The following is a 26,998-nucleotide window of genomic DNA, read 5'->3' on the forward strand; positions in this document are numbered from 1 at the left end:
TATTTCTAAGAATAATGCGCATTTATTATGGAAATGGTTAACATGCATAGGACCTAGCATTGCATATAAATCATACTGTTAACAGAATCCACGTCGGATTGCAACCGGATGTCATTTCAAACACTTGCTGGTTTTTGAAGATCTTGAGTTTTGAAATGTCTTAATTGTTGATGTTAGCTAGGAAACGAGCATTGGTGCTGACCATCTACTAACTCATATAAACTCTTTTGTCTGTGTCCACACCTCAATCACTCTTTGAAGCAAGGTAATTGGTGGGCCACAAACCCTTGGCCGTTGGCCCAGAGGAAGCCTGATCAAGTATGCACTAGCACTCTCACGCTCACAGTGGAAACAACTTGCTAATAATAGCAAGCTGTCCTGGCCCTGAGGCTATAAAGCATAATATAGATGGTATGAGGTTTTGATGCTGGTGTGCTGTGGTTTTTTCCCACATAGCTGTAATACCTATAATACATTATGGGTCATGTACATCGTTATTATCATGTGGTGTGCAGTAGGTGTGTGTGTGTTTGGATTGTGTGGTGTGTTGAGGTTTGAACTGACTAGACCGGTTGACTAGACTTAAAGCCACGAGAGATTTTCCCACAATCAGGAGTTGCACTCGTGAACCAGCAGCGGATGAGCCTGAAGTTCAGCAGCGTAAGAGTTAACCGAGGCCGTAACGGCACAGATCCGGCAGTGGAGAACACTAGTGATGGTTGTCAGTACAAAAAGTGCTTTTTTTTTTTCCCGTGCAGGGCTCTAAGCAGTATGCTAGCTGGAGCCGTTTACCTCCAGTCTTTGTGCTAAGCTAGGCTAGCGGTGGGTGCGTCAGACAGAGTTACGGCACGCACGGAGATGAGAAGGGTATGTATGGACTTATCTAACTCTGGGGGATACGGTGAATAAGCTAAAGTCCCAAAAAGTCGGGGTGTTCCTTTAACACGAGCTCTTCCTCTTGCCTGATCTTAAGCCTTCTTTTAAATGTTCCGCAGACATTTTCCTCTTTTGTTTTTTATCTGCCATCTCTCTCTTTCTGTAGTCGCTCGGCTAATGTCTGTGCTGAGTGCACTGAGCGCTCTCCCCCCCATCATTAGTAGAAACGCCCCTTACTGCTGATTGGTTACAAGTGTGTTTTGATAGTCGGTCCAACACAGTTTTCAAAAGTGTTTTTCAAAAACTACTGATCCCACCTTTAAGTCGTCTTTAGCTTTGGACTGTTTCATAGACCATGTTTTGTGTTTCTTCACAGAGAAACTGTTTGTTTGAATCTCTGTAAGTCAGGAAGCCCATCTCTCGAGTGCCATTTGATTGAAGATATATATAGATGTATATTGACAGATTATGCTTTTTTTACGTGTTCATCTTTCTTTAGTGTGTTATGTTGCTGTATGAGCATGAAAAAGGTCTGCAAATGTAATGGACGTAGGCCAGTAAGAGCTGTGTGTGTAAACTTCACTCGCCTGAACGCTTTCCGAGAGCCTGCTCTGCTATGATTGGTCAGATGGAGCAAACCAAACACTTATTAGCATATCTGAATCTCAACTCTTCCTTAGCCCGCCTCCTACGCCAGAAACCCCGGTTCGAAAGTCCTTCCAGTGGGAGTTCTTCTCTATATCAGTGTCAGTGTTTCTGAACTCCTGAAACGCCTCCATTGTATCTTGAGTTTCTTCCGGGAACGAACACGTCACAATATTCCTCATTTAAATAATTAAAGCGCAGAATAAAGGGGCGGGGCCTGGTTGAGTTAATTTGTAGTGTGTTAAACTGGCGGTTATGGTAAGGGGCGGGGCATTTTCCAAACACACTTGAAGCGCTCGACCAATCACAACACACTGCTCCAGCCGACCAATCAGAGTACAGTGTGCTTTTCCGAAGGAGGGGCTTCATAGAGACAGGAAGAGCGTTACTGACAGACTGGGAAGAGAGGAGCCGCAACAATGGAGAATATGAGGAAAATAATCAACATTCAAGCAGGAAAACCTGTTCTAGTAGAGCCTGAAACAACATCAAGACTTTGAGAAAGGGCAGAATATTGCTGATTTAAACTCCTCAGAGCTGCTGGAAGTCAAGTGTCCTTTTTTGAGCAAAAAGTGCACATTTGTCAGAACTGTGCTCTGGCAAGCATTGTAAAATGCTTTAATCTAATCTGAAATCTCTCTATTTTACAAAATTGTAGATAAATTTGATTGCGAAAGACTTTAGACTGTTAGTACTGATAATCTGATTGCATTAAGAAGTCTGGCAACTGATTAATAAAAACGTTGTTGTTTACTCACCCTCATTTTATTCCAGTACTTAAGACTTCTTTTCTTCTGTGGAACACAAGAGATGTTAACCTCAGTCAGCACTCAATGGACAAAACATACAATGAAAATGAATGGTGAACATCTCTTGTAAAGAAAATAGGTCCACAGGGTCAATAGCAACTATATACTTCAGAGTATTGCTTTAATAATGGTGACTAAATGACTTCCCTCTGGTGTCAAATTGTGAGCTTTTTTCAGGGTTGTCTCAGAGCAGTGGATAATGCTGGAGGGGTTCGGGAAGTTCTCCCTAAAGCACTGAGGATCAGTTCCCGTAGCCTCCCATGCGCTCCTCCATTGTGTCGATCCAGTAGGAGAGAACTGCCACACCCAGAGCATGATCCCCTGAAGGACTTACAACTTCAGTCACTGTCATTTGATCCGTTTTCTGTGTCTTGAAACCGACTGTGAAGAACCGTTGCGGATACTGCACATGATCTCTGAAGTAGAGACGGCTGATTCTTGAACGAATCAAAGCGGGAAACCTGTCGAGCCGGTTCACAGAATCGAACTGAATAAACTTTTCCAATGAATTAATCAAAAAAGAGCCGACTCAGAAAGAACTGACGGTTAGAACCAAAAAGCTGAATCCCACTGCCGGATTCGTGGACTTTAAACTGGTTTACCAAGACCCGAGTTCACAGACAAGGCTTAGATTAAGCCATGATTAGGCCTTAATGTGCTCTAATTAAACTACAACATTTAAGTAGCTTTCATGAATGTGGCTTAAGTTTGGCTCGGTTAGTCCAGGGGCCGGTTTCACAAAGATAGACTTTGACTATGGCTTAGATATAGTAGATAGTCAGACTTCAGACAGACATCTAAATCAGACCGCTGCACAAAGCACTGAAGACTCTGACTATCTTAAGTAGGACTACACTGCAATGCATTCTGGGTAAATAAGACACTTGTCAAAACAAAAAACATGGCGGATCGAGTAAGCGCATTCAACCGCTCAGTGCAGTTTACCCCGGCGGAAAATATGTTTGTTGGAGGAGTTTAACAGTCACAAGGACATTTTACTTGGGAAATTTAGCGGAGAATGTAGTAACAAGAAGAAATGTTTAAATTATGAGCCATTTTCCCTTTTCTTTTGGCAGTGTGTAATGTAAGTGATAGTTACTGCTGGTTGGCCAAGGTAACAGAGCCTTAGACCTCAGTTAGCCTGGGGGTAAGAGGTGTCTAATGTTTTTGGTCTAAATTAAGTCAGTCTTTATTTTTGTGAAAGTCTAACTTGCATTAGCCAAGTCTATGAGCAGATTTTAGACTTGTCTAACACTATAGACCGGTCCAAAATAGCTTTGTGAAACCGGCCCCTGGAGTTGAGTAAGCCTAAATGAGAATGCAAGGGTTAAGCCTATCAGTGCTGTTGGTCTGATGGCGCTCATAAAAACCTTGACCGATGAATGCATCTCGAGACAAACCAATGGCAGAAGCAAAAACAATCCGTTTGTGGGTGTGAAAAAACACTATTAAAATAAAATTGAGACGAACCATCCATCCACAGTACCAAAGAAAGTACATTAGTTACTTCATTTGGTGTCAGACTTTATTCTTCTTTCAGTCTAAAGGAGTATATGAGTTTGTGTGTGGCCTCTTTAAATAAACATACAACTCTTTGTCACAGATCGATGTTTCTCTCTTTGAGTTATTATTCTCCAGCCTTTAGTGTCAGAAAGGGAAGTTTCCATTCCTCAAACGCTTTCCAGTGTTGTCATGTCTTTAATGTATGGAATGCACTTCCTGTTTCTGTCAGAAATGCACTTCCTGTTTCTGTCAGAAATGCACTTCCTGTTTCTGTCAGAAATGCACTTCCTGTTTCTGTCATAAATGTTCCCACATCACGCACTGTTAAACCCCATCTATCCTGATTCATTTGATCCAGCATTTCTATAGGGTGTTGCATCATGCATTGTAATTTTACTATATTTATTGTATTATGTTTGTATTTCTTTCTTTTTTTAACCTGTTTCTTGTTTTTGTAGCGCTTTGAGAAAAGCACATTATAAATGAAATGCATTATTATTATTATTATTGTGTTCAGAGCTGCTATTGTCTGAACACCAAGACTGAACTGACAATGCCGTGATTTTCTCTCATTATTTTAGCATTTTCTTGTCATTTTGGCTTTATATTTTGCGATTTTATATCTTTTGCTATTTTGTTATAGTGTATTATCTTGCAATTACTTTATTTTTATTGTCAGTTCCTTTCATTCATTCATTACACAAAGCGTGGCTTTCATTAAAAACTACTGCAGATTTGCCCTGTATGAAAGAGCCGAGGTCAAACTCAAGTCTCGCTCACAGCATGCAGTGCAGTCGGTCCAGCCGACCTCGGGCTGTCAGAAATATGCAAACAATGCATTTTGATGTTCACTTTCAGGTAGTGTCATTGTTGAGTTTTTTCCCCAGTGTTGAAACACTTCCTCGTGTCCTAGTTTAAAGAGCAACTAGGACCAGCAAGTAAAGCATTCACAGGCTGACGGCGAGTTTGAGCCGGTTTGACCAGACAATGAAGAAAACTCTTCATCATTTTGCAGTTCAGTTTAATGTGCTAATCTGACAGACACGACACACTGCAGCTCTAGAACGGCTTGTAACATTTGCAACATTTGAGCATGATTTTAAGCTCAGAGCTGCAGGTTCTAATCTATGGAAGCTTGTTTACGCCACAGAATAAATAAAAAAACAAAATAACTTTTCTCCCAATTGTGAGTTCATATTCTGATATAAAAGTCAGAATTGTGAGAAACAGTATTGTGAGAAAAGTCAGAATTATCTTTTAATTTTTTTATTTCTCGCAATTCTGACTTTTTTTAAAACATAAACTGGCAATTACAAGAAAAAAGTCAGAATAGCATGATATAAGATAGCAATTAAAAGATAATTCTGACTTTTCTCACAATCCTGACTCTGATAATTCTGACTTCTGACTTTTTCTTGTAATTGGCAGTTTATATTATAAGTAAAGTCAGATTTGCATTAAACTCGGTTGCAAAAAACTTTAAAACCAGTTAAAACCAGTTCCAATAAAAAAAAGACTTGTAAAATAAACTTAAAATTGCAAGAAAAAAAGTCTGAATTGAGATAAGTCGTAATTACTGAGCTTGTATCTTGAAATTTACATTTTTTCCTCATAATTGCGAGATTTTTCATTCTGAGAAAAATGTCAGAATTCTGAGATTTAAAGTCAGAATTACAAGAACAAAATCTGAATTGTGAGAGAATTAGCTTTTATCTCTTTTAGAGTTTTTATCTCACAATTTTGACTTTTTTCTCACAATTAAGAGATATAAACTTGAAATTCTGACTTTTTTCTCGATATTAAGATATAAACTTGAAATTATGACTTTTTTCTCATAAATTAAGATATAAACTTGAAATTATGACTCACAATTAAGAATATAAACTTTAAAATGACTTTTTTCTCACAATTAAGAGATATAAACTTGAAATTCTGACTTTTTTCTCGATATTAAGATATAAACTTGAAATTATGACTTTTTTCTCATAAATTAAGAGATATAAACTTGAAATTATGACTCACAATTAAGAATATAAACTTTAAAATGACTTTTTTCTCACAATTAAGAGATATAAACTTGAAATTCTGACTTTTTTCTCGATATTAAGATATAAACTTGAAATTATGACTTTTTTCTCATAAATTAAGAGATATAAACTTGAAATTATGACTCACAATTAAGAATATAAACTTTAAAATGACTTTTTTCTCACAATTAAGAGAAATAAACTTTAAATTCTGACTTTTTTCCTCACAATTAAGAGATATAAACTTGAAATTCTGATAAAAAAGTCAGAATTGTGAGATAGTTATTTTATTCCGTGGCAGAAACAAGCTTCTATAATAATCTGCCTGATCACAAACCCAATTTATCCCCCTCTAACTTCCCTCAAATCTGGTAAATTTGATCTACAATTCCTCCAGTCCGCATGTTTAGACAGTACATCAACAATGAAGCGCTGATGTGCAGATACGGCTGATACGCAGGAGTGTTGAAGTATATGACCCTCAAACGCTGTTCCTTGAGCACTTCAGGCCAGATCTCCTGAGTTAAGAACGAAAGGCCATATTGTGCTTCGGGAACACACTGAATCTTTGCCGCTGGAATGACGGAGTAACAGTATCAGGTTAGTAAAACCGTGCCTCGAGGCATAAACGAACTTGAACATCAATTATTTACTTTCCTAGTAACAAGGCTTTCCACAATTTTTATTGCACTGACACAGATCTATTTGCAGTAAAGTATACACCTACAAACAGTGGCAGGTACAACATGGCATTGACACCTACAAGACACTATCCTCAGTGATGGACGATCTTCAGACAAACAATATAATCATGTATGCTACAGCTGCAGACGTCTGCAAGACCACCGACTCGCTCACACTGTCCAGGCACGTCTCAGAGGAGATCCTTCACTCTCAGAACACAGAACAAAGCTGATATTTACCATTTATATAACAATATAACTTAGCAGTCAGGTGTCGAACACCTCGCGTTCTCCACTTCACCAAGGGGATCCGAAGTCTTCACTTCGTACACAATTAAACGAATGACTTAATGGTTGAAGCTACGGCCGTCTCTTCAGGTTCTCCTTTTCCACGAAACGTTCTTGCGGTTGATTGACTAAAGCTTCTTGCAATGTCTTAATGTTGGCATGAAGGTTGGGTAAACATTAAAGGCAAATCCTCAACCTTTAGAAACAGAAGTCAACGCATATTAGTGTAATACGTGTCTGATAAAACAAAAAGATACCCCTCTCCCTCCTGTTTTTTTTTTTTTTAGCTTTTCATCTCCGCGTGATACTCGCGTCATCGTAAGTCGAGAAAAAAATGATATAGCTTTAAGGAAGCAAAACAAAAACTTAAAAAAAAAAAAAAAAAAACACAAGTACAGACGAAACGTCCCTCTATTTCTTGCTACGCAGGCGTTTGGAGTGGCGTGGGAGATCCGAGCACTTGCGGGGGCGTTTGAGACACAGGCCGTTCTCGCCCTCGGCTGACGCCGGACCCGCGCCGGATGAAGAGGACACGGCTGGAGCAGGGGTGGAGGAGGAGGAGGAGGAGCCGCCCACCGCACTGTCCATCAGTTCCCTGAGCTTGTGCTCCAGCTCGGCCAGCCGGGCGTTCTGCTCTCCGATCACCTGCGACTGCTCCTGCAGCTTCTGCTCCTGGTCCTGGAGCTGCTTCTGCTGCTCCAGCTGCTTCACGCGCACCTCCTGCATCTCCCGCCGCAGAGCCGCCACCGACGCCCCGTTCACCTTCACCTGCTGCTGCACCTTCGTCATCTCCGACCGCGACGGGGTGTTTTTGGCCAGCAGGGACATGGTGGTGAGAGAGGTGGAGGGACCGGCCACTGCGGGACAGAGGAGTGAGACAGAGTTTCGGGTTAGAAACACTGGCAGTTAAAACTGTGCAAATGTGAGTATTTGAAGCGCTTCGAAAAAGGAAAGCGTAAAGCAAATTAAATGTACTAAACATTTTTTTATTTTATACTAAATACCAGAGGTGGGACCAAGTCATTGTTTTGCAAGTCACAAGTCAGTTTCGAGTCTTTGCATTCAAGTCCGAGTCAAGACAGGCAAGTCTTAAATAAGTCATTAGTGCTTTTTGCACAAATTAGTGTCTCAGTGTCAATAACTATAGTAAAGGAAATGTATACTAATTTATATCAGGAAGGCTTTTAAAATATATTCATGACTTAGCAGTTAAATTTCATGATTGCAAAAAACATTATTTGGGTGAAAACTGTCTGAACGTGTGATAAATGACAACTGATAAGCGCTGCTGAACACGCTCTCTGGCTCAGTGCCAAAAGTGCGAAAGCAGTAACCAGTGCTGTGATCATGCGTCAATGATACAGTGCTATACTACAGTGATTACAACTCTGATCTGTGGTTTTAGAAGGTAGGTCAAGTCTTTCCAAGTCACAGGGCTCAATCCGAGTCGAGTCACAAGTCATCTTTGATTATGTCAAGTCATCAAATTTGGGACTCGAGTCCAAGCCATGCGACTTGAGTCCACACCCCTGCTAAATACATATTTTTAAAAAAAGAAATTGGACTCTAGAATTGGTGGAAAATCAAAGCCATGTCTACCCAAGCTGTGTTCCAAATTTGAAGCTGATATCTCAAAAATTTAGGTTTCTATGGGATTTTGTTTAGACGTTTTACCAAAAAATAAATTAAAACATTTCTGCCACTTCTATCACAAAACAGCGGCCTGAACATATGACCTTTCCAACAGTGTGATCTGTCAAGTTTACAAAAAGTTTTGATTACAAAACAGTGCAGTAAAATGTGACACCGCCCTCAGGGGGAGGAGCCTGCTAGAAGACTTTAAAGCATGATAACGCAATGTCCAATTTCAAAACTGATTTCACAGGATGAACTTTGAGCGTTTAAGCTTTCGAATGAGGCCTAATTTATGATTACGAGAAAAAGTGCAACCGGAACACTGACAGTTCCCGAAAGAAAAAAAGAAAAAACTAGTGTTGTTTTTGGAATATGGCCCAGAGTATTTGAAGTGCTTAGAAAAATGAAAGCGTAAAGTAAATTAAATGTACTAAACATTTTTTAATTTGATATTAAATACATATTTAAAAAATGAAATTGGACTCTAAAATTGGTGGAAAATCAAAGCCATGTCTACCCAAGCTGTGTTCCAAAATTGAAGTTGATGTCTCAAAAATTGAGGTTCCTATGGGATTTTTTTTAGACGGTTTACAAAAATTAGCCTGTCACAAATGAAAACGTTTTTGCCACTTTTATCACAAAACAGCGGCCAAATATGGAACCTCAAGTTTCAAAAATGTGTTGTCAAGTTTAGAAACAGTTTGGATTAAAACACTGCCATTTAAAATGGTTTAACCTGTTAACCTCACTTTTTGAGCATAAACGTGAATATTTAATGCACTTCCAAAAATGAAAGTGTCAAAAAGTTGTAGAAGTTTATTGTAAAGAAAATTAAATGTACAAACTATTTTTTTTTATTTTATATTAAATACATATTTAAAAAAAGAAAGTGGACTCTAAAATTGGTGGAAAATCAAAGCCATGTCTACCCAAGCTCTGTTCCAAATTTGAAGCTGATGTCTCAAAAATTGAGGTTTCTATGGGATTTTGTTTAGACGTTTTACCAAAAAATACATTAAAACATTTCTGCCACTTCTATCACAAAACAGCGGCCTGAACATATGACCTTTCCAACAATACGTGTTCTGACAAGTTTAGAAAAAGTTTAGATTACAAAACAGTGCAGTAAAATGTGACATGTGACACCGCCCTCAGGGGGAGGAGCCTGCTAGAAGACTTTAAAGCATGATAATGCAATGTCCAATTTCAAAACTGATTTAATATGATGAACTTTGAGTGTTTGAGCTTTCGAATGAGACCTAATTTATGATTACGAGAAAAAGCGCTACCGGAACACTGACAGTTCCCGAAAGCAAAAAGAAAAAACTAGTGTTGTTTTTGGAAAATGATCCAGAAGAAAGCCAATGGATCGGAGGGTCAACTTCATGTTCTGCTAATCATTTTGAGTTTTAGATCAATAAAAATGTCAAGATTAGTTAGCTCGTCTTTAAATGGCAGCCGTACCCGGAGCGGATCCGATCAGGCGGCCGGAGAGGTCGGCACCGGGAAGCCTCTTCTTCAGGATGGGGACGATCTTCTCGTCGAAGTACTCCATGGCCATGGAGGAGATATCCCGCAGCTCCTGAAGCACCTCGTGCGCTCGCTGCGGCGCGCGCGTGGAGTTCACATACCGCAAAACACGGTAAATCTCGTCGATCACCTGCAGGGGGCAGAAGACTACAGTCAAATCACACGCGACTTTCAATTCATAAAGAGCAAATCATCAAGTTTTGCTAGAGTATTATGTGTGGTTGCTAGGAATCTTGTTTCTAACCTGAATTAACACATAGCACGTTGTTAGCACAATTAAACAAATTGCTAGCATGATTTAATACATTTAACATGTTTCTATCATGAATAAACATGTTTCTATCATAACTTAGCTGTGTTAAATCATGTTAACAGTGCTAATTTATGCAAGCAACAATTAACACATTGCTACCATGTTTCTAACATGATTTAGTGCCCTAGCATGAATTAGCACATTGTCAACGTGTTTCTAGCATGATTTAACACATTACTAGCATGTTTCACTATGATTTAACACATTGTTAACATGTTTTATGTTTCTAACATGTCAGCATGTGTCTAGCAAGTTTGAACTCATTTGTTATCATGTTTTACCACGTTGTAATAGCTCAATGTAATCATGGCGCTGATGTAGGCGTCAAAACAAAAATATTTATTACAAAAATAGACCTTTTTTTTTCAATAAAACTTCTAACATACTGCTGTTGCTTAGACGTCCAGACAGAAAAATCACACTCTTTTCAGTTTCGTTTCAGATCTCTTAAACCTGCTGACAGCAAATCTCATCATCTCTGTCACACAAACGATAAACACTTGATTTGCATTCACTGCTTCAGGCCTTCATGCTTTATAGACTTTTGCATAATCCCTTCTGAGCGTTTGCATTTCCTCAAGAAAGGTTTCTGACCTACGACACACCTACGAGATTAGCATGATTACAGCGTTCCTCATGACTCTGATTACTGTCACGTGACTAAAGATGCCACAGCTGAACTAAAGGCTGATTGTTTCAGATGATGAGCCCTTCATTCTCGTGGGAATTAACCCTTTAAGCCTCACTGTCTCCAACAAACACGCTGAGATCCTCACGACAGGGTTGAAAACAAACACTAGACACAAGAAACCTCTTCGTGTTTTACACATCATTGGAGGTTTGCATTTGTTGACTGTGTGGAACGTTAAAGTCCCCCTGTGGTGTAAATCCAGCTTTTAATGTTGTTGATGTGTCTATGTGGTGTGTTTAATCTGCTTTAAGACAAACCATGTGTAAATTCATAAGTCGACAGCATTGCTGAGTATTTCCTCCTTAAAACTGCAGTGAACCAAAGACAGTCTCAAAAACACGCTTTAAAATCGCTGCTGTTTCTGACGTCACAAACTACCTTGTAACCAATCAGATCAACGTGTGATCGTCAGCCAGTGGATCTCTGAGCTGAGGGAGTGAGTGGAGGCGGGGCTCATTTGCATATTCATAGAGCCACACATACTAAATGAGGCAAGGGTGTCGAGTTACATTTATTTTACATACATTTTGGAGTTTTAAGGGATCAAATGATTGACTACAGGGGGACTTTAAGTACTGACCAAACCTGACGCTGATTCTCATGCTCATGAAACTCCCTTCATTAAAAACCGACCACAGAAGCGGATGATAATCCTTCTTGGCTGACTGGATCGGTTCGACTGATTTCGTAGGACTTTTATTATCTGCAACCTAAAGATGACCAGAGTCTTTTCTCAGAATCTGTAAAGCTGTTTGCAGTGAAAACCCATCAATAATCATATTTACTTGATATCAGTAACAGCAGTACAATTACCTGTAAATATTTCAGTACATAACTGAATATGCATTATGCTGTCCTCTGGGTAATCATTATATAAAAATGATCATTATAAAAAATATTCCAAATAAAATGACTGTTCTGAACAAATGTTTCAATGAAAAACACATTTTCTATCAGTCTCTTGTCTCCACCTACTGGTGTGACGATGTAACTGATACAATCTTTATTTGTAGCATGAAAAGGTGATTTACTATTTATGATCACTACCATAGATATCAGTGTTTATATCTGAACTAGGGATGCAAATTATCGATTAATTCATTAATCATTAGTTGATTGACCTTATCGATCGATTAACGATTAATTGATAAGCGGCTATTTTCCTGAGAATGTAAATTTCTCACGGTATCAATAGTGTCATTAACATGAAAAAGCAAAATATTGCTTATATACTGAATAAAAATGCATGTTATATTGCTCAACTGATGTTTTATTGTAACAGTTGGGATACGGTACAGATAATGGAATTTATGTAGTTTAACGAAATAAATTATGCACAGAAAATTAAAATACATAAAAAAAATGTAAAAATAATTGTAAAAAAAAAATTGCATCACAATAAGTGTATTGTGATTGTCACTAACATTTTAGTAACTAAACTGAATTTTATTAGGTTTAGTGACAACATGTTACAATGTTTACATGGTACAATTTCTGGTAAGCTACGCTTTTTTATTTCAATTCAATTACCGGTATTGTGATTTTATTTAATATTGACTCGTTTGGATAAATATTAGGTAGGCTACACAAGATAGACATTAATTTTTCTCAAGAAAAAAAAACAACTCACCTAATGCTGTAAACATACAGAAAGCCCTAAAAGCTGGTAGTAGGCTATTATTTAAGGTTAAAAATAATTAAATATGATGCGTTTTTTATTATAATAACTTTATTTAATGATACAAGTAAAAATATAATAAATATGTAATATAGAACACATATTTAGCAAAATACTCTCTATAGCTATTTCTTTTCTTGCCAACTACGTGCTATAGCAGCGATTCCCAAACTGTGGTCCGCGGACCACTAGTGGTCCGTGAGGGTACTGCAGGTGGTCCGTGGAAAGGCAAAATGAAATATAAAATAATATTTTTTTTACCTTCATTTTACCAGGAAATTCACATACAAAAAAGTAAAAAGAATATGTAGGCCTATATTGATGTAACATTTTAATTAAATTGTCAAGTTATTGTGTGATTACTAAAAAAGCCTAGTGGTGTTCGGCCGTGACATTCAAGTTTGTGCCGTTAGAACCACAACATTGGTTCGGTGGATAGCAACAGGTTCTCTGAAGAGAAAAGGCAAGGGCAGAGGCAAATATTATCTCATTATCACATCACACGCATATCCTTTAATGGTGCGTTCACACCGGACGAAATTTCGCTTCAAACTTTTGTTTTGACGCGGGAATTGATACAAAGTGGTCAAGCGTATCACTAGACGCGGCAGGCGCGATTTTGACATATGATCCCTTTTTGAATTTGACGCGCTCGCGTCCGGTGTGAACGCACAGTTAGGCATAGGCAGTTTATATGAAACGAAATGTTTATAAATGGAATGAATAAGGCCTGTTATTATTTTAATTTCCAGTTAGTTTCTTGATCTCGCGTTTCTGAAATGTTTTGCGGATGTGCTGTTTAGTGCAGGGGTTCTCAAACTATCTGGAGATAGGGACCCCTCAAAGGGCAGAAAAAATTCCAAGGACCCCCTCATAACCGCGACACAAATGTAATAGCTAAATAGCTAAAGAGAAAGATGGGATAGGGGCAGGGGCGTTTCTAGGTTTTAAAAACATCAGGGGCTGACCCTGAAACATCAGGGGCTGGGGGTGGGTTACAAAATAAGATGATTCGATACAGATAATGTATATTGTAGGTCTATATACAGGGGACAGCCACACCAGCCCACATTAGCCCACAGACACGCGCATTGAAATGTGAGGTAGTTAGGGGGGTTCGGGGGCATGCTCCCCCGAGAAAATTTGGATTTCTCGGAGCTACATATGTGCATTTTAAGGTGTTTGAAGGCCCCCAAAAACTGGATAACAATAGCTTTAAAAGCATGTCAGTGGGCAGTAGCATAAATTATCAAGCAGATAACAGATTCTTAAACATGAGAATGAGGATAAATGTTGAAATGAATGATCCACACTGCAAAATGGAAATTGAGAATGTTTCTTCTTATTGTTGACAATACACAATCACATATTCCAAACAGGAATGGCCTTAAATGAGAAATCTTTTAAGGATTATTTTGCATATAGATGTTAAATTTCAATCAAACACCAGTGCAATCTTTTGTTTGTTTATTTTATAAATATATATCTATACTTATATTTTGCTTATAGTTTCTGTAATTAGCAAAGAACATCTGTGTTAAATAGGAATACATTGTAATAATGTTAATCAAGCTGACTAAATCACGACTGTGCAGCAGTTCACACTCACAATAAAAATACAATATAATTGAAAACAAAGACAAGCTCATTATACAAAGGAAATAATATTACAGATCTAGACAAATTGGGTTGCTTATAGTTAAAAGAATGTCAAGAACGATCATTTAGGCTAGATGTATTTTTCACATTTTTGGTCACAAAATAATTTTTTTATGACACGAGTCAGTTTTGATGACTTTGCAATATTGATAAAATGTTAGAATATTAATAATGAAAAAGTACGCAGTTTTAATCTCCCTTTTGGTTATTTCAATACTTAATTGACGACAGAACACGACGTACATGCTCGTAGTTTCTTTTGCGTGATACAGGGCGCGCTGCATTTGCGCTTGATATTGAAGAGTGCGCGCTGCGAGCACACGGCTGATACGACAGGAAAGTTTGACTGACATATAGCAGCAAAGCAGCAGCAAAGCCAAAGCACAATGAAATAAGGCGACTTATGATTTCGGGGGTTTACATAGGCTATTGTCCAGTTTCATTTTTGTCAGTCAACTTTTCAAAAAACATTCAGGGCTACACTCAAAACATTCGGGGCTGAAGCCCCGGCAAAATCGTTAACGCATGTGCTGAGGGGGTGCTAGATCATTGACAGGGGTGCTGCACAATTATATATATAATAAATGAGCTAAACTTGGCCACTAAATATTTAACATTCAATTATTTTAATGATCACAATTAAAGTTTTAATTTTATTAAATTGAACAATTAAGCGCAACATTCAGCATTCGATCAAATATTCTAAAAGATGTATTAATTAATAATAATGTTATAATATGTGTGCGTACAACAAGCAAGATGTGCGTTTGTAAATCCGGTGGCGCGTGCATTGATTTTTATTACAGTGTCGGCTGCAAAGATGAAGTTGACGATCGCCATATTCGTAGTGAACGCGCCTTTAGAGAGAAATGCACATCATGGATTACATAATCAGAGAGTAGCCTTTTTATTTTCGTTTTGAATTATTTCGTTTAAAGACATTTCAAGCTTTGTGTATTTGATGTATTTCTCATGTCTGTGTGAGGCATACACTGAGTTTCGTTAAGTTAGGATGAGATGCGCTCCAGTTCACGTGCAGTGCAAGTGACCGCACGGGCGCCTCCATGATTATTGTCTGTTATATTTGCATCTTATTCATTAAAAACAATCAATTGGTTGATGGAAAATGTATTAAAATTAAGATACAATTTATACAAAACGAAATTCACTTTAAAGAAAGGCTTTCTACAAAACAAAACTTAATGAAGTGGTCAAAATCATATCGTCTCTCGATATATTGCGCATTCTATCTTACTCGTGCTGTTGCACTTTTCATAAATCAACATAAACGAAACAAAATAACATCATAATATTTGAACAAATATGAAACTAAATGCGCTTATTTAATGGCTACAACAGTATAGTAGGCCTACAGAATCTCTGCAAATTGCTGCACATTCATTTAATTCTGAATTTTTCACAAACAAGTTGAAAGGCATTTGATCAAATCAAGTTCACGGATAATTGTGCGTGCATTATATTAATCCTTATGATACTAAAATCATAACAAAGTAGGCTATGTAAATCAGATGAGCCCAGAATATGAACGCAACGTTCAACGCAACAAATGCATACACGTTAAGCATTTTCCTCCCATAGAAAACCATTATAAGAACGCTTAATGTGGCTTAACGCAGTCACGCAGATAAGAATGTCCCCTTATTATGGCGAAATTACGAGATATTATGTCGAAATAACGACTTTGACAGATTGACGTAATACAACAGAGTTTCTATTGGCCCAAAGATAAAGCGAGGGGAGTGCTGATGAACACAATGCGCCTGTTTAATTGGCTTTTATTCATTCATTAGCTGTGAGACGTGAAGTTAAAACCTGAGGGAAATGTTTTGGTAGATTGACGTAATGTAAAAGCCGAATGTTCATTGGTCTAACGTTACACGCGCGGGAGTAATGAATGACAATGGGCCCTGCACTTTCTCCGGGTATGTTTATATTTTATAGCGAACTTTCCACGGACCCCCAGGCAGTGCGCCACGGACCCCTAGGGGTCCGCGGACCCCACTTTGAGAACCACTGGTTTAGTGGACAAACTCAAGCCTAGGTACTTTTTGAGGAGTTGTAAAATTCTGAAGATTAATAATCCCCTAAAATCACCAAAGGTTTTGAAATGTTGACTATATTCCAGTGTTCTTATTACTGTATAGATTTCATACTCCATTGCTATGGAAATAAGCCTGTTCAAATGAACCTGATTATGCCCTCGGGCGCTTGAGTAAATAAATAAATTAAATATGTGGCAGCCGTTGTGTGCAGTAAACTTTCTTTTAACAAGTCTGTTGTACTGATGTGATGACCAATGATAGTTTTAGAGCTAGTAAGCCTATTTAGAGGTGCAGATTAATTCAGGTAGGACTCTGTGTAGACATATTTTATTATGTGTATTATGAGGTGGTCCGCGAAAATTCTTGATTACAAATAGTGGTCCACACACACAAAAAGTTTGAAAACCCCTGTGCTATAGCCTATATTATGTTCATTAAATGGCTTTCCTGAGGTAAATGTGAGATAATTGTTCCCCAGCTGTGTTATTGACCTATTCACGCTGATGAAAAACACTGATTGATCGATATTATGTATGAGAAATATACATTTCGGTAAGTTGTACTGTATCTTTCAACAGTGTTCGTGTTTTTTTTTTACTATTAGCTAGTAACGTTTGAGATGATCGGTTCACGTGCGCTAGGGATCTGTCACTTAACATTTACAAGCGCTAAAACGGTATTTATTGTTTGAATTTCGTAATAAAATTGACAGAATCTGAGAGCTGAGTTTTTATATATCATAGCTAACCTGGGGTGCGTTTCCCGAAAGCATCGTTGGCCAACTATGGTCGCAAGTTCCGTCGTTACCAATAGAGTTCAATGGACATTGCGATGAACTTGCGACCATAGTTGGCCAACGATGCTGTCGGGAAACGCACCCCGCCTCTGTCTAACTTCGCGATTTTTCTGTGCATGAGATAATGGATGTGTGGTGTGATGCGTGAGGGCTGGCAGCTCTGTTTCTGAAATGCTCCCACATTCCCCTCCGTTTTGACCGCCTCATGTTTGGTTTCTTTTTTGCCGCCTCAAGTTTGTGTCGGGTCTCTCGCCGCCCGCGAGAATCTCGTGCACGTTCGCAATGTTCAATTAACCGACAATAATTTTATTTAATCGAGTAAATTCTTGTCGACAATTAATCGATAATCGATTAACCGTTTACATCCCTAATCTGAACTATAAACTTGTATCCCAGTACTTCTGTGTTAATATGACTCACTGTAATACAGATACTGTGATGATGAAAAGACACCGTTTCATATCTGTTCATGATAACGGCTGTGATCAGCCTAACAGGTTTAATAGAAAGAGCTGAATCTTTGACATATAGGAATAAGATCACACAAGTGTTTGAGACTGCGATCTCTTAATGATTAATTGTCCAGCTCTAACCGTATGCATCGAACAGAAATGCAGACGTACCTTTCCAGGGATGAAGCAGCAGAGATTGGAGTCGACGTATTTCATGAAGGTCATGTTGAGCAGGGACAGACGGGTCTCCACCGCCGCCAGGATGTCTGCGTGCCGAGCCAGCGAGTGATTCCTGCGCTCAGATTCCCTCCTGAGGAGAAGAGAGTCCGTCAAACACGCACAGCTCAGCGGACATCAGCCTTTACTAGAACTTAACTATCTTTTTTTTTTTTCACAAGAATACTGGGTATTTTTTGGTATAAATGAATGCAGCCTTGGTGGCAAAATTTGATACGTTTTACATTTCACGTTAAAAAAAGTTAATTCTGGAAATAAGTGATTTGAGTCGGTTACATATCCAGGGAAGAAAACTGAAAACTGGGTCGATGTCTGGGTTTACATCATGAGCACCAAAACTGTGATTATTTCCAGTTACACAATCAGACCTCTTCACTCCCGTCTACATGCAGTTTTCATTATTCTGATTATTCTCTATGATATGTGGTTGTTGTTATTGCCCTTATTGACATATGCACAGCACAGATGAACTCACATACAGTAAGTGTGACACTGGACACTGTTTTAATCGAGTGTAAAACACATTTCTATGGGAGTATTTTTAGTTGACAAGCCTAAAAGTGTCTTCATTCTGATGGTTTTGACCATCAATAAACTGCATTATATTTATGTTGCGCAACATTGCCAACTTGAACTCAGATTCTTCAGCAGCCCATAAATCTGATGTCTTCTTTACCGCTACGTTTACGAACCAGCGCATAAAAACGTCACCCGTGTTCGTCACAAACACACACGCCAGAGTGGAGCAAACGCCATTAAACTCTTTACATGTGTGATTAAAGTTGGCGTACATCACATTTTCTACTGTGATTATGAACTTAAGCGCATCGATATGATCCAAGTATTGTGTTTACATGAGGTAAAGTTTAATCACAACACTGCCTGAATCTCATCTCATAACGAGGGTGTGTGTAAATGTGTGTGAGCTGGATCATTAGAGACGTCTTGAGCGAAGAAGCGGCTGCGGTCGAGTCTGCACAAGCTGGACGAGTCGATGTCAATGTTTTCATCGTTCCTCTGTGCCGTCTCTGTTATAGTTGTGCTGTGTGTGGATTCTGCTATTATTTCACATTTAGAAGGATTTTTACACCTATATCTTTATTGTTATTTCCTCATCATCTGCGCCTGTTGTGTGTGGTGTGCCCCAGGGATCCGGTTTGGGACCTTTATTGTTTTCCCTTTATATGCTTCCCTTGGCCCGCTTTTCTCAGAAATACAACATTTCATATGCAGACGATTCTCAGTTCTCCTTTCCAGTAAGGCTTGACACCACTGCTTCATTCGATGTGTTATTGAAATGTGTACATGATATCAAGAGGTGGATGACATAATTTTCTGCAGCTAAATGAGGATTAAACAGAGGTTTTAAAGGGCACGTATTATGACTCTTTTCACAAGATGTAAAATAAGTCTCTGATGTCCCCAGAGTGTGTATGTGAAGTTTTAGCTCAAAATACCCCACAGATACAGCATGTTTAAATTGTAATTTTTTGGGGCTCAGAAAAACGCTCTGTTTTAGTGTGTGCCCTTTAAATGCAAATGAGCTGCTGCTGGACGGCCCAGGGGGCGGAGCTTCACGAGCTCGCGCACAGAAGACACAGAAGGACAATCTCAACAGAAACTCTCAGTTGCGGTGTTCATTTCGACTCAGAGTCGGACAATAATGCCCACAGAGCCAGAGAATATATGCTGTATGGACACAGAACAGGTATAGTTTAGTTTAATTATGGTTATAACTTATTTGTCATCTGCTTTTATCCACTAATACAAGCCTGCTGTAGCGACCCCGTTCGAATGATGACCAAAATATACTGACGAGTTCAGTGAAGTTTATTGTACATCACACAAAAGATGAGCGTTAGTTTTACTCCAGAGAATCTCTGTAAGAGCTGAATAAACAGTATAAGTGAGCATTAAAGTCTTATCCATAAACTCTCTCTCTCTCTCCCTTTCATTATCATCAACAAACACAGCGAAGTACACAAAACACTCCTTACAACTAACAGTAAACAAATGTACACACCTTTTCAGTGGGTGCTAAATAAACTGGTAAACCTTATATCCGTAAAATGACTCGATGAGCTGTGATAAAGAGCGCGCTTGCACTTTCATTTCTTCCGTGTCCAGTCACGTTAGTCCTGTTGCTCCGGAGAGTGTGAGCTTGATCACAAACAGTACAGATCCATCCTCGAGTAACAACGGGAGTAAATGAAGACTGCTAAGTTCATTCTTACATCCATCAACAACACACCTCAATCGCTTAGGAGACATTCTTGTCTACAGCTGCTCAAGCGGCGAACAATGGCGGACTCTGTGTCCAGCTCACTCAGGGCGGGGCTATGCTCAAACTGAAGTGTCAATCAACAGTCGTGGGCGGGGCCTGTGCGCAATTCTACGTCACATTGCGCCGAATCTGAGAACAGCTCGTTCTGAGACAGTGCTTATGATTTATGGAGATTGTAAAAAAACCACTGGGTGGATTTTTATCATTCTAGGGTGGTTGTGTTCACACACTGCCAACACACATTTATGTTCAAACCATGTAAAAGTGAATTTTGCATAATAGGTGCCCTTTAATTCTGGGTTGTCCTGCAGTTAGGTCCTCTCTCAACACATGTACACAAACAAATCAAAAACCTTGGAGTGATCTTTGACTCTTCACTATTTTTTGATAAGCAAATCAGTGCTGTTATTAGAGGAAGCTTTCTCCATTTAAGATCTATTGCAAAGTTGAATAACCTTCTTTCAAGTAAAGATTTAAAAGTTGCGATTCATGCACTTGAAGATCATTGCAACTCTCTTTATTCTGGTCTCAATCTTCACATCTCGAATGCAAGTTGTTCAAAATGAGACTTTTGAGTGGGTCTAAAAAGAGGGATCATACTAGAGGGATCACATCTCCCCTGTTTTAGCATCCCTTCACTGGCTTCCCATTAAACTCAGAGTTGATTTTAAGATCCTCGTGTTTGTATACAAGGCGTTGTCTGGCCGTGCACCAAGGGTACATTAGTGGTCTTGTTGTGCTATACTGTCCAGCTAGGGCACTTAGATCCCGCTCTGAACTGTGACACGGTGTCGCTACAAATCTAAGGGTGATCGGGCCTTTCCTGTGGCCCGGCCCAAGCTTTGCAATGCTCTCCCGGATCATGTGAGGTCTGCTCCTTCACTGGACATTTTTAAATCTACTCTTAAATCAAATTTTTATTTTTTAGCTTTCTGAAACTTGTAATTGTCATGTAGACTGGCTTGAACTTCGTACAGCACTTGGATCAATCTATATTGTGTTTAAATGTGCTTTAGAAATAAATGTTGTTGTTGGTATAAAGTGATACAGAAAAACATGTGCCTTGATTTAATTTGACTTGTATAAAAGCAAAAGCCTCTTAAACGTTAGCATTACGCTGATGAGAACGAGCCTCACCTGGGCAGCTGGGCTTTCACCTGCTTCTGGCACAGGCTGTGGTAGCGCTCCACCTTCAGGAAGCCTTGGTTGAGCATGCGCTGACAGATCACATCCATGCGTTTGCACACCTGCAAGAACAGAGCAGTTCGTCTCAAATTATGCAACATACACACTTATAATATGCATGGGGTATGACTGTTATGAGGTCATTTTGTGATAGCCCGACTACATCCGGCACGTGATTAAAGATGATGCTACACACTTGTTTTCGGTTAAAGATCCCTCTAGTGGTTAAAAAACAAAACTGCATGCATTTTGTGGAAGAACATTGTTGCAAATATCCCAAGTCATAAACTGAATTTACATCTAAAAACACAGAATCTTTATTTTTTTCCAAATGTTATTGAAAATTTTTATATCACAATTGCAGATATCCTAAGATCTTAAACTGAACTTAGATCCTTTTTTTTTTCGGCCACAAAATAAATTACATTTTTCTTGCAACTGAAAACGTTTCTCTCACACAATTCAGACTTGTTTTTATCTCGCGATTATGAGTTTATATCTGGCAATTCGGAGAGGGAAAAAAATGAATTCCATGACAAACAAATTGTGAGGAGAAAAAAAAAATCTAAATTGTGAAATTTAAAAGTCGTAATTAAAAAAAAATACAAAATCCCGTGGCGGGAACAATCTTCCACACTATCACGGCCGGTAATGCAGCGAGACTGCAGTGAACTGGCCGAGTGTCGAGACGCAGCCCGTTTCACTGATATTGTAATATTTTTACAAATCAATAACAACAAATGTTGACTTCAAGACTATCATATGGAAGCTTGTTTCCAACACGGAATTAAAAAAATTACTTTAAATCACAATTGCGAGTTTAGGTCTATATCCCTAACTTTAGTTATAAACTGAACATACATCTCACAAATCTTTTTTCTTTTTTTTGCGGCCATGTAATAAAATAATTCTATTCTCACAATTATATTTATCTTGCAATTGAAAACGTTTCTCACACAATTTAGACTTGTTTGTATCTCGTAAGTCGCAATTATGAGTTTATATCTCGCAATTCTGAGGGGGGGGGGGCAGACTTACGAGACAAACAAAATTGTGAGTGGGGTGGGGGGTCAAAATTGTGAAATTTAAAAGTCGTAATTTTATATTTAAAAAAAAATCCCTTGGCGGGAACAATCTTCCATACTATCACACGGCCGGAAATGCCGTGATTGTAGGGAGCGCGCGCTCACTCGCTCACTAGGCAGCGAGACTGCAGTGCACTGGCCGAGTGTTGGGACGCAGCCCGTTCCACTGCAGTCCAGCTCATTGTTTTCCTCACCAGCCGCAGGAGACTGATCTCGTCGTACGATAGGAAGTTGAGGATGGTGTCGATGGCCACGATCGGGAGTCCCAGCAGCGCGTTGTTCTGGTGCGGCTGGTCCGGTGGCGGAGAGGGAACGCGCGGCGACAGCGAGTCCGAGTCCAGCGACGCGACGCCTCCGTCAGAGCTCACTGCAACAGCCGCCATCTTCTCTGAGCTCCAGGACACAGGACGTGACGACACACCGCTAAGCTCGCGGGCCGGAAGTGAGGTGGGCTGTCTGCGGGCTCGTGACGCGGACACGATCAAGACAACACAATCCTATTTGAATATTATTGTGCCAAAATTTATTCATGTTCTTCAGGAGAATAAGGATTGTTGCACCAGTCTGGATAACATTGTCAATAGGAAAGCAAGAAAGACTGGTCATGTCTTTAATTAATATAGGCCTTCAGTTTTTTGATTAATTAATCAGTTTGTACACTCTGGCATGTTTTTTTTTATGTATTAATATGTCAATTCTATATGCTATATTGTATACTTCTAAAGTTCGTTGGATAATAATAATAATAAATAAAAAAGCCATGTAGAGAGTTTTTATTTATTTATTGCACATAAACAAAATATACATTTATAATGTCATTCGGAAATGTTATAATAATAAACCATAAAGCAAACCACACAAATAAATTGAAAATTATCAAGATCATCCCAACAGATTTGCTGGCCAGTTTATACTCTTCATACAATTTAATCATATCTACAAAGAATACTTTTAAATACAGATAAGTAAGCTTTTGTCATCGTACACTTACATAAATTTTACAGGTTATAAAAAAGTGACTGGACCTTTATTTCCAACCAGTGACACAGAAAAGGAAAAGATGATGTCAGTTTGAAAAAAATATAGAAATACTGCGGTCAAAGTTCAATCGAAGACCTAAAGATTCACTTGAAAGGCAAAACAATCGGAATGTTGCCAATTCTTTGTAACAGGAAACCATTTTTTGCCCAATGCATACATACAAAACTTGTGAGCAATTATGATATTGTTGCATACTTGTATTGTACTGTTTTTGTATTTTACTCTAACACTGGGTTATTATTGCTTAGCTTCTTACTTTTGAATGATTGAATTCTTATTATTGACTTTTTTTGTTGTTGTTCAGAAGAGGGCGGAGTCTTTACACGAGCTTCAGAAACTCCGGCAATAACAACACAGGCCAATCTCACTCATCCAGAATCCCAGAATAACCAGTACGAGTGCAGCCTTACGGAGAGACTCAGGAAGAGCTTCTGAATGTTAGCGGAGACATTTCTGTAGTTGTTGTGGAGTTACACTGATCATCTCATCATCATGTTTCACTTCTCCACAAGTGTCCACAGTTCCTGAGGTGTTTATAAGACAGTGGTGACATGTTCTGGTCAATAGTGTTCAGTGCTCGTCTGTGCTCAACCACAGAACAGCTTCAGGCTCTGCTGGATCTTCATCACTGCGTTAGAACTGGTCTCTGTTGGCGCCTGTCGTGTGTGTAAACGTGCAGATTAAGGGCCAGTAATATTATAATAAGATCCTCTTCATACGTCAGAAGGGGAGCGAAATCTGATCGGCTTATTTTTTGTCATGCTTGCAGAGAAAGGCTCAGCAGAACACAGTTACTGAGTTTCACTTTTTACGTTTTCAGGGTCGGTAGAAGCACAGATGACCCGATTATGGCACTTAAACATGGAAAAAGTCAGATTTTCATTTTATGTCCCCTTTAAATCTTGTGAGACCCGCGCTGCAGCGATCTCGGGATCAGACCTGCGCGGTAGCGATCTCGGGACCAGACCCGCGCGGTAGCGATCTCGGAACCAGACCTGCGCGGTAGCGATCTCGGGACCAGACCCGCGCGGTAGCGATCTCGGGACCAGACCCGCGCGGTAGCGATCTCGGGACCAGACCCGCACGGTAGCGATCTCGGGACCAGACCCGCGCAGCAGCGATCTCGGGACCAGACCTGCGCTGTAGCAATCTCGGAACCAGACCTGCGCGGTAGCGATCTCGGGACCAGACCTGCGCGGTAGCGATCTCGGGACCAGACCTGCGCGGTAGCGATCTCGGGACCAGACCTGCGCGGTAGCGATCTCGGGACCAGACCTGCGCAGGAGTGATCTCTGGACCGGACCTGCGCAGCGGTGATCTCGGGACCAGACCCGCGCAGTAGTGATCTCGGGACCAGACCTGCGCGGTAGCGATCTCGGGACCAGACTTGCGCGGTAGCGATCTCGGGACCAGACCTGCGCGGTAGCGATCTCGGAACCAGACCCGCGCAGTAGTGATCTCGGGACCAGACCTGCGCGGTAGCGATCTCGGGACCAGACTTGCGCGGTAGCGATCTCGGGACCAGACCTGCGCAGGAGTGATCTCTGGACCGGACCTGCGCAGCGGTGATCCAGACCAGCGCGGTAGCGATCTCGGGACCAGACCTGCGCAGTAGCGATCTCTGGACCAGACCTGCGCGGTAGCGATCTCGGGACCAGACCAGCGCAGTAGTGATCTCGGGACCAGACCAGCGCAGTAGCGATCTCTGGACCAGACCAGCGCGGTAGCGATCTCGGGACCAGACCAGCGCGGTAGCGATCTCGGGACCAGACCCGCGCGGTAGCAATCTCGGAACCAGACCAGCGCGGTAGCGATCTCGGAACCAGACCTGCGCAGCGGTGATCTCGGGACCAGACCCGCGCTGTAGCGATCTCGGGACCAGACCTGCGCGGTAGCGATCTCGGGACCAGACCAGCGCGGTAGCGATCTCGGAACCAGACCTGCGCAGCGGTGATCTCGGGACCAGACCCGCGCTGTAGCGATCTCGGGACCAGACCCGCGCGGTAGCGATCTCGGGACCAGACCCGCGCGGTAGCGATCTCGGGACCAGACCCGCGCGGTAGCGATCTAGGGACCAGACCCGCGCGGTAGCGATCTCGGAACCAGACCCGCGCGGTAGCGATCTCGGAACCAGACCTGCGCGGTAGCGATCTCGGGACCAGACCCGCGCGGTAGCGATCTCGGAACCAGACCCGCGCGGTAGCGATCTCGGAACCAGACCTGCGCAGCGGTGATCTCTGGACCAGACCCGCGCTGTAGCGATCTCGGGACCAGACCTGCGCGGTAGCGATCTCGGGACCAGACCTGCGCGGTAGCGATCTCGGGACCAGACCCGCGCGGTAGCGATCTTGGGACCAGACCCGCGCGGTAGCGATCTCGGAACCAGACCCGCGCGGTAGCGATCTCGGGACCAGACCCGCGCGGTAGCGATCTCGGGACCAGACCTGCGCGGTAGCGATCTCGGGACCAGACCCGCGCGGTAGCGATCTTGGGACCAGACCCGCGCGGTAGCGATCTCGGAACCAGACCCGCGCGGTAGCGATCTCGGAACCAGACCTGCGCAGCGGTGATCTCGGGACCAGACCCGCGCGGTAGCGATCTCGGAACCAGACCCGCGCGGTAGCGATCTCGGAACCAGACCTGCGCAGCGGTGATCTCTGGACCAGACCTGCGCAGGAGTGATCTCGGGTACTTATGTCCTTTCGATTTCTTACAGGTTGAGTTGTTGTTGCCCATAACACGCTAGCATTCTGCTAATGAACGCTGATTGGTCAGTGAAGGACTGATTACGACCAGAGATACCGCTTGATGGCATCGTGTGTGTGTGTGTATTTTCGGCCTGGTCTTTTAAAACAACAAAACAAAAACTCTTCTAGCACGTGTGTTTACCTGTGTCAGCTGTGTTGTGTGTTTGCCTGTGTCAGCTGTGTTGTGTGTTTGCCTGTGTCAGCTGTGTTGTGTGTTTCCCTGTGTCAGCTGTGTTGTGTGTTTACCTGTGTCAGCTGTGTTGTGTGTTTACCTGTGTCAGCTGTGTTGTGTGTTTGCCTGTGTCGGCTGTGTTGTGTGTTTGCCTGTGTCAGCTGTGTTGTGTGTTTACCTGTGTCAGCTGTGTTGTGTGTTTACCTGTGTCAGCTGTGTTGTGTGTTTACCTGTGTCAGCTGTGTTGTGTGTTTGCCTGTGTCGGCTGTGTTGTGTGTTTACCTGTGTCAGCTGTGTTGTGTGTTTACCTGTGTCGGCTGTGTTGTGTGTTTGCCTGTGTCAGCTGTGTTGTGTGTTTCCCTGTGTCAGCTGTGTTGTGTGTTTCCCTGTGTCAGCTGTGTTGTGTGTTTACCTGTGTCAGCTGTGTTGTGTGTTTGCCTGTGTCGGCTGTGTTGTGTGTTTGCCTGTGTCAGCTGTGTTGTGTGTTTACCTGTGTCAGCTGTGTTGTGTGTTTCCCTGTGTCAGCTGTGTTGTGTGTTTACCTGTGTCAGCTGTGTTGTGTGTTTACCTGTGTCAGCTGTGTTGTGTGTTTACCTGTG

General features: G+C 41.0%; 1 protein-coding gene across 1 annotated transcript; it reads right to left on the reverse strand.

Annotated features, from left to right (window-relative positions):
• Positions 1-6,521: 6,521 nt before the first annotated feature.
• Positions 6,522-22,908, reverse strand: fbxo28 (F-box protein 28). The gene is made up of 5 exons (XM_081350496.1): positions 22,634-22,908; positions 21,307-21,416; positions 17,820-17,958; positions 9,931-10,126; positions 6,522-7,688 (listed from the first exon to the last, which is right to left on the reverse strand). The coding sequence occupies exons 1-5, from the start codon at positions 22,820-22,822 to the stop codon at positions 7,243-7,245; spliced, it is 1,080 nt and encodes a 359-aa protein (XP_081206622.1). The 5' UTR covers positions 22,823-22,908; the 3' UTR covers positions 6,522-7,242.
• Positions 22,909-26,998: the final 4,090 nt, after the last annotated feature.

Source organism: Scardinius erythrophthalmus (genome assembly GCF_964197995.2).
Source record: "Scardinius erythrophthalmus genome assembly, chromosome: 21".
NCBI lineage: Eukaryota > Metazoa > Chordata > Actinopteri > Cypriniformes > Leuciscidae > Scardinius > Scardinius erythrophthalmus.